Source organism: Cimex lectularius, unplaced genomic scaffold (assembly GCF_000648675.2).
Source record: "Cimex lectularius strain Harlan isolate CLEC.00 unplaced genomic scaffold, Clec_2.1 scaffold128, whole genome shotgun sequence".
In the NCBI taxonomy this organism is placed as follows: domain Eukaryota; kingdom Metazoa; phylum Arthropoda; class Insecta; order Hemiptera; family Cimicidae; genus Cimex; species Cimex lectularius.
In genome coordinates this window covers 535075-548809 of record NW_019392876.1, presented here as the reverse complement: position 1 = coordinate 548809, position 13735 = coordinate 535075, and the positions used below count along the sequence as shown (strand labels likewise).

At 31.9% G+C, this 13735-nt stretch overlaps 1 protein-coding gene across 1 annotated transcript in view; it reads right to left on the bottom strand.

Moving 5' to 3' along the window:
• Positions 1-3174: 3174 nt before the first annotated feature.
• The window catches only part of LOC106669465 (suppressor of lurcher protein 1-like), a 185284-nt gene continuing 174723 nt past the window's right edge, over positions 3175-13735 (bottom strand). The window contains exons 13-14 of the mRNA XM_024228964.1: positions 13365-13609; positions 3175-3295 (exon numbers count right to left, since the gene is read on the bottom strand). Of these exons, the coding sequence (XP_024084732.1) occupies positions 3240-3295; positions 13365-13609 (301 nt within the window). The 3' untranslated portion in view covers positions 3175-3239. The remainder of the gene's footprint in view (positions 3296-13364; positions 13610-13735) is intronic.

The following is a 13735-nucleotide window of genomic DNA, read 5'->3' as shown; positions in this document are numbered from 1 at the left end:
ATCACAAAATAAAACTGCAAATTTTTGGTTGTTTATTTTTTTTATTTTTGACATGAAATCATTCGTTCGTCGATATATCATCAAAACTTCACAATATCGGTGTACGAAAAATTCGCATAATTTCAGATGATGCTTTTGGAATACTGTGCATCCGAAAGCATCTGTCAATCATTCTTTTGACGACGGGACGACGGATGATGTTTGATAAAGGGATCGTTCAATGGTTTTGTCATGTTCGTTCCCAAAAAAGTACCAGCGTCAGGGACAATGAACCGTGCAAAACCACTCGACACCGCGAGAGAAGTTGGAGCTTTCGGGCACATTATATTTTTACTTTTTGCATAATAAATAAGCCGTTTTTAGTTTATAAATTAAATTCATTGTCACATACTTTTAAATGCAATAATGAGGAGATTTTATATAATTTTAAATTAAATATTTTGATTTATATAATTTTATATTATTAATTTTGATTAAAAAATATATTTTTTACTTTTATTATCAAAACATCAAATTTAAATGCTTAAACTGTATTATTGACTATTTATTCTGTTGCATCAGTAAAATTTCTTTTACTGCTTTTTCATTCTGGAAAAAAAAGCTTTATAAATAAAACCTATAAAAGATTATATTAAAATTTTCATTTAAATATTGGGTCTACCTCCATAATGACTTTGGTATATAACATCAACACTCTTGTTAATAAAACGGGTTGTTCAAGTAGGCAGAGATGAATTTTTCAATGAGGTTCTAAGGATCGTTAAGCTCGTGGGGGACATGGACCAAGTTGCTCACCCAGAACATCTAGTAAATTATCATTTTAAGCTGCAGCCGGCGACTGTACTTTAAATAATGGACTACTAGTCGACAGATCTCCGTAATTTCCATGGACTTAGTAATTGACTAGGTCTTCTGTAGGTAGCCTGGAATTTAAGGTTAGAAGAAAACATTTTATTTTCTATATGGATAGTCCTTTTACAAATATTTGATTTCCTAAATAAAATATTTTATTTATAGTTATAATTGACTATTAAACACACTAAGTAACTTTTTAAAAAAATGAACACTATTGTGTTGTTATACAATCACTGTATATTAATTGTATCATTCCATTATACAAATGCCATCGCAAAATAATTCAATAAATTTTATTTGAGAAAAACTTGAACAAACGGTTCTTCAGTGAGGTCACAACAGAAACAACAATTCTTTACGTTTTTGCCGAGCTTTCGACGATTATATCGTCATCATCAGGGCCTTTATTTAAGGAAAATATCGGAGTTAGAACATGTCATATCATTTAAAAAACAAAATTACAAAAAACAATTATTTATCTTACTTTAACTCGATGAGTGTTGAAATATAATCTGGAGAACAAGAAACTGCATTTATAATAAGATAATATAATAAAATTACTTTTTTTTCGTCAGGTACATTAGAATATCACATTTAAGATTAGTTAAGCGTTTTTAAATTGTATAATATATATACAGGGTGAATTGCTACTCGTGCTACAAACTTCTCCAGTAGATTCTTCACCCTAAAATGAACAAAAAAGTTCATATTGTCCATGGTCCGATNCGGACCATGGACAATATGAACTTTTTTGTTCATTTTAGGGTGAAGAATCTACTGGAGAAGTTTGTAGCACGAGTAGCAATTCACCCTGTATATATAGATAGATAGATAGATAGATAGAAAAAAACGTAACTAATCATAAATGTAATATTCTATTGTACCTGAGGAAACAGACTCTCGGCTAGTAGATCCCACGGTCGTGGGTTCGATCCCCACCGTCGCCTCTGGACTTTTCTGGCGTCTAAGGGGACCGGTGACCGCAATTGAAAAAAATTGACACGGCACTCATCAATGGAAGAGCCGGGATCGGATCTCAGCGACCCTGAGTTTGGTCCCAACCCTCTTCAAAATGAGTTTCTTCGATGGAAGAACACCTGTACAACGGGGGCTCAAGTTCACATTTGTGTTCTGAGCCCTCCCCCAAAATATGGAGCCAGGGATAAAAGTACAATAAGCTGTTCAGCTCAGCTTCAGTGCTCAGGAGGGAGCTCCTCCAGTCCCTGGTATCCATTAAAAAAATATATTAAAAAATAGTTACGTGTAACCGAGGTACCCTAACCTGTAGGACAACGTTGTGGTTTTAAATAGTTTTGTATTATATTGTTTTATTGTTTTAATTAACTCCATACTGTTCATTGTCTAGATACAGAACTTCACTTAATTTTAGGTATTCTTGATCCTAAATTCCTTAATTTCTAAATTAAAAAGGCCCTGATGATGATGATATAATAATCGAAAACTGGGTAAAAACCTAAAGAATTGTCGTTTTTGTTGTGACCTCGCTGAAGATCCTTTTGTTCAAGTTGTTTAACAAACAGGTCGAAACATCATTTCATCTTTAACATTTGGGAAAAGTTCTCTATTATCAGCTAATAATGCAAATTGATATTTTTTACGTAAAACAACAAATAGCTTAGTTTAGCTTAGATTTTGAACAGATTATGTTATGAAAAACTCTGTTAAAATTTAATTAACAAATTGATTTCTACAGAATAAAGCTAGGCTTAAACCATTAGAAAAATAATGTTTTCATGGTTTGTGATTTATTAAAACAAAATTTTTGTTAATGGTTCATTCTGAATGATATAATTTAACGTTGTTGTAAATAAAACATCATCGTTTATTACATTTGCATTACATGGAATGAAACGATTATACGATTGGGTAGGCAATCCCGCTTGGGAAAACAGTTTTTGATATTTGCTCATCGTATTTGTGTTGTTTTAATTTGCTGTGAAAACAGATTACGTTATGCCATAAAACATAATCTATTTGACAAAGATAATGTCATTGGGTAATAAGATTAAAAACAACAACTGGAAAAAAATCACGTTTTCTTGTAATAAATATATTTACTATGACAGTTTTTTTAATCACTCATAGAGTTTATAATTTCAATCAAAACACGTGTCGTAACAAATTACACTTTACCATTTAAAACTACATTTAAAACCAGTAAGCACTAATCAACTACGTCTAAATAATTTAAAAATTGTAAAACAAAATTCACTATAACATTTTATTTTGTATATAATCGTTAAAAAAATAACAATAAAAATTAAATTCTGGTAGAAAACACACCAATCGAATTTTTAATATTTAGGATATGTTGACACAATTATTGCTGTAATTAAATATTTAAATTTACGTTAAATCTCGTATCAACTGAAGAACATCAAAATGGAAAGGGCCAACAATAGTTTACATTCTGCAGAGCCTGAAACAGAAAGTTTTGTCAATGTTAACACAATTTTAACAGTTAAATATCTACTATTTAATAACTAATATTTATCAAAGCAAGTACTATTTATCTCAATATTTATCAAAAGACACCATCGGAACTACTTATATTAGGAGATTACTTTAGGGGTAGGTCGATAGAGAAATATCTAGTTGTCCACCCAATAACCAGAGTTCGAGCAGTGTATATATGTGTGAATGTATTTATTTGTACGATTGTATTACAGATGTTAGTTTCGATAATATAGTGTTAGCTGTCGAAAGCCCCTAGGGCTTAACCCCGTTAGTACGGAAGCGGCGATTTCCTCAGCATCGGGCTCAAGGGAGATACTAGCGACCCTGCCGCATAACGGGGTTGGTGAACTCCCCTGATATATAGACCTTAGAGTCAGCACCTTGGGGAGTGACAACCCTTCAGGGTGAAATTCCAATTATTTATCTTACGATGTATTTATATTCAGGAGACGAAGACAAGTAAAACAAAGTTTATAGACATGCTTTTAGATAATTTAAAATGCTAATAAGTTTTGGTTTATGTTATAATTGGTTCATCGCAAATTGAACCTCATTCGATCATAACTTATTTATAAAAATGTTAATAATAATATTTATTAAATGTTAATTCGTTTTTAGAGGTCAATTGACCAAGATACATCGTTCAATTAATTATTCTTTCCATAAGGTCTTGGTTGAGATAAAAAAGTCAATGGCACAAGCGGGATTCGTCCCTACGACCTTCGTCTAAATACGCCGCTACTTTACCACTTGAGCTATCGTGACTTCGATCCTCTCGGTCACCAACTCTCTATCTCAACCTACAACCATTCGAATTTTCCCTCTTTTTGCCATTTTCAAATGTCGTGTAATCGGATTGGATTCTCAGCGACTTATGGAGTGGCCACGGGGAGCTGTTTTAGTGGTCTTCTATTACTATTATATACTAATTAAATAATATATATTATTAAATAATTATATGCTTTTACTACTAGTACTTTTACTACTTATTAATTCATTTACGTTTTAGTGGTCAATTGGCCAAGTTACATGTTTTAATTAATTATTCTTTCCATGTCTTGGTTGAGATGGGGAGTTGGAGAGAGTCCGAGAGGATCGAAGTCACGATAGCGCAAATGGGAGAGTAGCGTCGTATTTAGCCGAAGGTCGTAGGTTCGAATCCCGCTTGTGCCATTGACTTTTTTTTCTCAACCAAGACCTTACATGGAAAGAATAATTAATAGAATAGTATTTATGTTTAATTTTCATAGATTTTCTCTAAACTGATTCTTAATTTTTTTAATTCGTTTTTTAATTTAATTTATATGGCGTCTATTGAACTATATGTAAACAAAAATGGCAATAATAAAATAATAAATTTTTAGTGCCCATTGATAAAATCTGACCTATTTTATTAAAATGTACATTTCAATATGATTGTACGATTATTAGAAATACAAGTAATTAACACATAGTTAACCAATTAGAAATAATGTTGTAGGCTTAAAATATAACTGTATTTTTTCGTCAATAAGTTATGTTTATAAATAATTTTGAAAAGAGTGTAAATAGAATTAATAATGTGTTATTTGGGTGTGTGAAAAACAATTTTTGTTCTTACAAATTGGTTTGTCCTACTTAAAAGTAATGGACTTGGTTCTCGAATGCGGGATGGTAAAATATAGATGATATTCTCAGCTATACAGCTCACGTTTATCCAGCGCAACTGTATATAACATTAACCCCAAACAGGTTCTAAGTACAATTGAAGCGCTTAATATTCCAACAGTCTTTCTCTCCGCCCAGCACCATCACCGGCTTATAACTTTCACCCGTAAATAATTTATGAATAAGTAAAGAAAATAGTATAACAATGGATGAAAGGCATTGCCAGCCACCTTGGGGTTATTCATTCTGGCTTGAAAAATATACAGTATTCATTGTATTCGCTCACTTAACATTAAAGAAGATACTTATTTATACTTCCAACCTCTTTCACCGTCTTGTTCTTCCGCCAGTCCTTTCACGCTTTCAGCGGCAAGATTCTCTTTTTGTTTTAATTGAAAGACAGTTTTAAAACGGTTTATTCAGCTTTTAGAAGCGCAAGTTCAATGGTTATTATTGTCTGACATTAAAACATCATAATTATTCAATATATTGTTTATTCGTGTAGAGTTTGGTCTAATTTGCATAGCAACCAGATTTGTTATAAAAAATTCAAATTTCTTATCATATTTTCAATTCAAAGAAATCATAGATGAAAGTCAGCAAAAATCATAGGATTAAAATTCATTCAATACGTTTAAAATTGTTATCAATTTAAAAATACAACATAAATATGATTTTGTCATATCCTAAATAATTAATAGATACAACTCAAATTTCTAGTCATATTACAGCAATGTCTGGAATGATTTGTACCGGTTTGGAAGTCATTGAAGGCTAATTTTGTCAAGAAATCCCAAATCACAATATATATATATATATATATTCAAACGGTTGTAATTTAGTGGGTACTTCATATTAATGACAATGAGAATCATTTTGAATTATAGTAACTGTAATTGACTTAATCTAGTTCTCAAGAGATGGCTAAGTTCTCTGCATTACGAAGTTAAATCGAATGGGCTAGTTCTAAAACCAAATTAACCATAGGTCAAAGTCTCTGAATTCTATGGAAAGGAGACTGTCGCTGAATTAATTATTGATTATTAAGTGATGTTTGAGAATGAATTAACTATCATCACTTAACATTTATGTAGTAACTAAGCTTTGTGCGTCATTCAATTATTTTCATGAACGATTTATTGAAAACATATATTTTAATGAAAAGCAACAATATTTTTTGTGGATTTTATAATTTGTTTGCAGGATGGAAAATGTGAGTTTAATGGTTTCATATTGTTTATTTATTTCTTATTGAATCATTTTGATATAATTATTCAAGCTTTTGTACTTTTAACTTTAATAAAATTGTGTTTTATTGTGGGTTTGTCAATGTCAAGAAACTTCTAGCTTTAGACCACTTTTACAAAAGGCCAAATTTAACAATTTTTCTTTTATTATCAGAAAACACCATTAACTCAATTTTTTTCGAAATAAAATGAATTTCTGAATTTCTGTCATTTCGTTAAATGATTTGCAAGGAAACGTCCTAGCTATAATCATCTTTGAGCTGTTTAACTGAACATTTCAATTAATACATCGTCTTCACAAATGAATCAATACGTAATGATTAGAAATGTTCCTCTATGCTTGGTTTTTAATTTCAAAATATATAATGGATATGTAAAGAATATGCAATTTTTCTTTAATAGCCCACGAGGAATAGGGAGAGGTTACTTAATAAAAGCATACGTCAAATAAATTACACAGAAGACAAACACTTTGAGCCCTGAAGACGATAAAATAAATAAATCAATAAATTCAATAAATATCGATCTCAATAAAAGATCGAAACGTTGGAACGATAAAAAAAATGTTTTTCTGAAACCGACATCACACCCGACCGCATCTCACGATATCTGAATAACTATAAATTACACGTTTCTATAGTAACAATCTATGGTTATTAACAAATATTGAAGCAGTGAAACTTATTTTGCAGGTTATGAAAAGTTGTGTAGTTGGCTAAAGATCGATTACAAAAAATGTACACTCAGAAAGAGAGAGGAAAAAGAGGAAGAAGGATTAAAAATGACGTAAGGTTGGAAAAAATACTATAAACTAAATAGATAAAGAGATAAAGACAGAGGTAGATAGAGGGATAGATGCATATAGAGAGATATAGATACATGGATAAACAGATTGAAAGATATATATATATATATATATATATATATATATATATATATATATATATAGAGAGAGAGAGAGAGAGAGAGAGAGAGAGAGAGAATAAAGTAGTTAATGGCGAGAGAATAAAAATGAGAAAGTTAAGTGACAGACGAGGGCATGAGAATGACAGAAAAAATAGAGTGATAAATGACAATTATCAACAAAAAAAGAGAGAAAAATATAGATAAATACAGGGAGAAATAACGATATATATTCACAGAGATAGAAAGAGAAACATAATGAAAGCGGGTGATACAGAAATTATACATGTATTATCTGTTTAAAACTTTAGATTAAACACTATCAGTACTTGCGGCTAAATGAAGCTTATACCAACTAAAATAAATAAAAGTTTAGTCACTTTCTAATAGTTTCTTAAAAAGTTATTTTTACAGAAGCAGAAACACTAAGTAACTTTTATCTATTATTCTATTACCGAATTTTATTCGTATACCATATTGCTTTTTATAATATCTATTTGTTTTCCTTCATTTTCTTGTATTCGGTCAACAGTAGCTTATTATAAATATTTGTTTAATTAAGGAATTGTAATTAGGTTGAGTTTTACCAACGTTCCGACTTATTACAACTTTCTTTTTCACAAGTTTACTTTTCTTGTAATGTAATTATTTTATAAATTTAAAGGCTGAATAAAAACTTTTTGAATAATATTTTGCTATTTTGGTTTTAGATAAATGATTAACCGTTGGAATCGTTTTGACGCATCAACAAAGCCTTACGGTGTTATCAAGAACAAACGAGAGGTTTATTCAGCTGCTTTTCCTTGAAAGCTGCATTTTTCAAGTTGTTTTGCTTTCCATATTTGATGCTACTATCCCCGACAGGAAACAATTTTTTGTAAGAAATCTCTCAATTTTTACTGTTTGATTTTTTTTTTTTTCAGTACACACGTAAAAATGGCTTAATTATGGTTTATTTAGACATTTTATCATTACTGGAACATAACAACGCCAATTATCTTTTGTTCTACAGATTTTGTCTTGATAGTAATAAAATTAATTAACCGTTATTTTCTTTATTTTTAATGTCTTAACATCCGTTCGAAGCGTTGGCATTTAATACAGATTGAAAGATGAAAATACTTAGAGAAGGGTTACATTCCCTAGGATTATAATTGCGATGGGGCCCACAGAATTAATTTACTTTTACTCCTGACGTATTCTTAAAATTAAATCAATAAGTAATAAATGTTAAATTAATACATTTCAATAATAAATTGTATTGTACGGTTTTAATGTGAAAATTATAAAATTGCTGTTTTCATCATGTGAAATAATGATTATTGAATGTAAAATTGAGCATTCGAAAAGGTTATTTTTGAGCTCTTCTGCAATGCCCTTGTAAAAAAAATTGAATGAATCCATTCACGAAAACTAATTTCAAAAATATGTAGTGAGATAATACTAGTTTTGTAGAGTTATATGATCAGTTTTTTATAACGTGATTTTCTATTATTATGTTTTTAAATTATATTTTACAAAAACTTTTTTTTTATATAATATATATAAAGGCAATTCAACCATTTGAGTCGAAAACTTTAAAACATGAAACTGTTTAAATTTACAATAATTCATAGAAACGAAAAAGCCTAAACTGGGATGGACAGTATTAATTAAAATAATTAAAACAAAACATAAAAATCTACAGTAAATAAGTTATACATAATAAAATATATACATTCTAAAAAGGAATCCTCTTCGTTCACGCTAATAAATTACATGCGCCCACCAGAATTCATTCACACTGTATAATAGTGTTCAATAATTTTCGGGATCTTTATTTCCCCATTAAAAAATTATATTTGCCCATTACACTTCTATGTATAATAAGTTGTTCTCATTTACCCTTTCATTTACGGCAAAAAAATTTAAAAAAATAAATACATTTTCAATTAATTAATCTTTAAGTAAGGTATTGGTTGAGATAAAAAAGTCAATGGCACGAGCGGGATTCGAACCCTCTATCTTCGGCTAAATACGCTGCTGCTCTATCACTTGAGCTATCGTGACCTCGATCCACTCGGACACAAACTTCCCATCTCAACCCCACCTTTTGAATTTTCCCTCCTTTTTGCCATTTTTCAAATGTCGTGTAATCTATGCGATTCTAGGCGACAAATGAAATGGGCACGGAGAGCTTTAGTGAACTATATTACATTTTGCTTATTAAATCTATTAGGTTTCGTGGTCCGATTGACAAAATAAATTCTTTTCAATTAATTAATCTTGAAGTAATGTACTGGTTGGAATAAAAAAGTCAGTGTCACAAGCGGGATGCCTTACTTAAAGATTAATTAATTGAAAAGAATTTAATAAGCAAAATGAAGTATACTTCAGTTGTATGCCGAAAAGGAACCTAATCGTTTAAATAAATTCAGTAATTCAGAAAACTTTTTTTTTATTCGTGCCCTGAGTACTTGATATTTCTCGAGTTAAGAAAAATAACCACTATTTTCTCTAATAAATTATTCCTATTTACTCAGTAGACTTCATTCACATTGCCTCAGAGTAGGCGATATTCCTCCGTGCGCTTCCTTTAACATTAATCAATTATTGTACATTCATTCAATACGGTGCAGCTAATATTATTTTTATTACCATTATTATCTTATTATCTTTATCGTTCTATTTTTATATTGAAACAAATAAATACAGTCACACCAGAAAAATCGCTTTCATTCGTACACCGAATATTAGAAGTAGTGCTACTAGTGATAGGGGAAAAAGCCTTTCTAATCACGCAAATAATTACATTTTTACGCAAGAGTTCGTCCAAACTCTACAAGAGTACTCGATATTACTCGGTTTAGTTAATAAAAAGCCATTCTAATCACGCTAATAAATTACAGTCACTCCCTAGACTTTATGCGTTCTGCCTCAGAGTATTCGGTATTTTCGGAATAACTAGGGGAAAAAACTTTTATTCAGACAAATAGATTACACTCACTCACTAGAATTCATTCGTAGTGAGTCGGAGTACTCCATATTCATCGAGACTTCTCCATCCTCAGTAATTAATTATAGTCACTCAGTACATTAAAAAACACCCTGCAAATTATTCATCTTTTACCTTTCTTATTGATACTTGATATTTCTGATCAGGTAAATATGTTAAAATACAACAAAATTATTTTAACAAGACTCATTAAAAAATGTCTTTTAACTCTCCTGATTGTCTCTTATTTCATGGCAGCTCGAAAATTATATAAACGCAGAAAAGATGGTAGGTAAGTGAACGAGCAAAACGTAAAAATATTTCAACATTGAATGCACAAAATTAGGAGTAGTTTTTCTTTACTATCATAATTTTAAATAAATAGTTCAATCATATAAAAAAGGGGAAAACTTTAGGAACTATAAAATTGATATATGTTCGAACTTAACGTCCTGAACTTTGGAGGTTTAACTTTCAAACATATAGGAATTTTTTCTCTCGAACGTGGCAGAAATGTACAGTTTTAGCAAACTGAATTTTATTAGATTAACAAAATGACATTCATTTACAACAGTCATAGCCAAACACATATAAATGGGAGTTATTCTGAAATTTTGAGATTTATTTGAAACATATAAAGTCGTACGACTTCGCGTATATTTACCTTAGTGCTCAGTAAGCATTTCTTATCTATGTTCTCAGTTTAATCCATTATACATTTATCATGTGCCTTAACAGTTAAGTCGGATTAATTAGAGCCCTCATCGAGGGTGTGGCATTACCGTCTTAATTTATCCGGCTTCTGCGATGAGATTCTTGTTTGGCCTACAACTGAAATGGCCCGTTGGGGATAAAATTGCCGTAATTATCTAGTTTTCCAATAAACATTTTATGAAGACTGTGTTATGGTGAGAAAGTTTTCTTTATGTGAACAAATTAGAGCATAGAATTAAAACAAATATGTATGTCTATAACGAAAGAGCAAAAAATGAGTGCGGAGAGGTGTTATTTTTTAGTGCAACATAAAACAGCGAGAACTGTTAAATTAGCTATATTTTGTATTTTTTTTATAAAGAATAGGCCAATGGTAAATTAAATAAAAATTTTCGGTATAACAAAAATGAAAACAAAAATATAGTTAATTTACGATATTAAACCGCGATTTAATCTACTTTTATGTCCCTTAAACTTATACTTAAATGAGTCTGTTACCCACGAGGAGTTCATTTATCAATTTAAATGAGGTTTTTGAACAAATTTCCTTCTGCGCCAACCCAACAACCCGTCCTATCATGGAATAGTAGCTGGCCATTTAAAACGTGGTCCACGGTTCGCTATTATTTTCTGTTGAACGTGTTCGTGATATAAGTTAATATAAGGTTATAGTTATGAGTAGGGAACCAGTCGTGTTGGTAATCAATTTCATTACCAGCCGCAGCATCAATTATTTATTTTTCTGCAATAATTGTAAAAACCTTTCTCTAGTTCCACGATCAAAACAGACCATGTTCTCTCTTAACCCTTCAGCGCCCAGATGTAACCTGGAAAATATTTTGAGGGGTTTGTTATAATTTCTGGTGTTTTGTAAACCAATACAATTTTTTTAATTAATATTGTTATGGTTTTTACTTCCTGTAGGGTGCATTGGCTGAGGGGTGAAGTATTATAAGTAGTATTTTGCCATCCTTAATTCTTATATTAGAAACAGCAATAGGGGGGCGTCGGTGGCCGCAAGGTTTACTCTTTGACACGGCGCTCATCACTGTAAGGTAAAGGTCCCGGGTTCGGATCCAGCGGCCCTGCATTCGAACCCGACATACTTACTAATGTTTTTTTTTTTCAAAAACACCGGCACCATGAGGGTTTATATGACCTCTGCTGTTGCGAACAGCAATAAAAGACCAGTCAAGTATAAAATGTATTCATAAATAATACATTTTTGTCTTCAACGTTATCCCACCAATCTACTAACTGGACAAACATGCTGAACAGTTCCCGTTTCTTGAAAACTCAAAATTTCCAGTTAAATTGGTTCGGAGGATGTTGTTCGTGGAACACTTTTATTCCAAGGTAATTAACCCCATAAAACGATTTCACCCTCCATACATTCTCATCCATCGAGTACATTGTATTGAACTCAAATAACGAAAGCTGAATATGAAAATAACACGTGGCAGACTGAGACAAGTTTATGATGGCTTATAAACAAAAAACACTTTTCTATATAGATAAATGGATGGATAGATAGATACATGGTACATAGATAAAGAGAGAGAGAGAGAAGATAGAGTAAGAGAGAGAGAGAGAGAGAGTGAGAGAGTAAGAGGGCGAGAGAGAAAGAGAGAGAGAATAAGAGAGAGAAGGAGAAAGAGAGAAAGAGTGAGAGAGAAGAGACAGTTAGAGAGAGAAAGAGAATAAGAGAGAATGAGAAAGAGAGGAAGAGTGAGAGATAAGAGAGAGTTAGAGAAAGAGAAAGAGAGAGAGAGAGCAAGAGAATAAGAGATAGATAGGGTGGGAGAGAGAGAAGGAGAGAGAAAAAGAAGGAGAGAAAGAATAAGAGAGAGAAAGGGTGGGAGAGGGAGAGGAGAGAGAATGAGAGAGAGAGAAAAAGTGAGAGAGAGGAGAGAGAAAGAGTGAGAGGGCAGGTGAGAGAGAAGAGAGATTAAGAGAAGGAGAGATAAAGAGAGAGAGAGAGAGAGAAGAGAAAGTAAGAGAGAGAGAAAAAGAGTGGGAGAGAGAAGAGAGAGAGAATAAGAGAGAGAGATATGGAGGGAGAGAGAGAGAAGGGAGAGCAAGAGAAAGAGAAAGAGAGAGAGAGCGAGAGAATAAGTGAGAGATAGGGTGGGAGAGAGAAGGAGAGAGAGTAAGAGAGAGAGAAAGAGTGAGAGAGAGAGAGGGTGAGAGAGAGGGAGTGAGAGAGAGGGAGAGAAAGACAGAGAGTAAAAGTGAGAGAGAGAGAGAGAGTAAGTGAGAGAAAGAAAGAGAGAGTGAGACAGAGAGATGTTTTTAATTGTTTAATGTTTAAGTTACGATAGATTTAAATCCATATAAACCACAGCAATAAACGCAAAAATGACTTTCGAATTATTATATCATACAATACAATATTTTTATATAATAATTACTCATATTTGTAAATTACAATTGTATAGAAAATTGTTAAAACTTCATTATATCTTTTAAGATGATTTGTTTGTCATTCATTTTTGAAGTAGGGCTTATTTCAGGGATTTTTGTATATTGTAATATGCGAAACTTACTGTGTGGGGAGGCATTCGTCGGTTTTGCTGCAGTCGGCGATAAGGGCTGTTCAAGGAACTGATAGCTGGCGTTAAACCCTGTACCGTCGAGACGGTCGTTGGACCTAAAGGTGACTCTGAAGAATTTCCTATCCGAATCTATCGTAAAACCAGACTTAATCTGGCCACAGTATCGGCCATGCTTGTCGTCTCGACCCATAAAATTGGAAAACTCGACGTAGTCACTCGCAGAGGTGAGATCGCACCTGGAATACAAAAGAAGTCAAGGAAAGAAAAACAAATTATGAGGCAAACGAGGTTAATGGTAAAATTGAGCCGTATTCCAGGCAGGTGATTTGTCAATGTCTGCCACCTTTCTCCACCGACGTGAT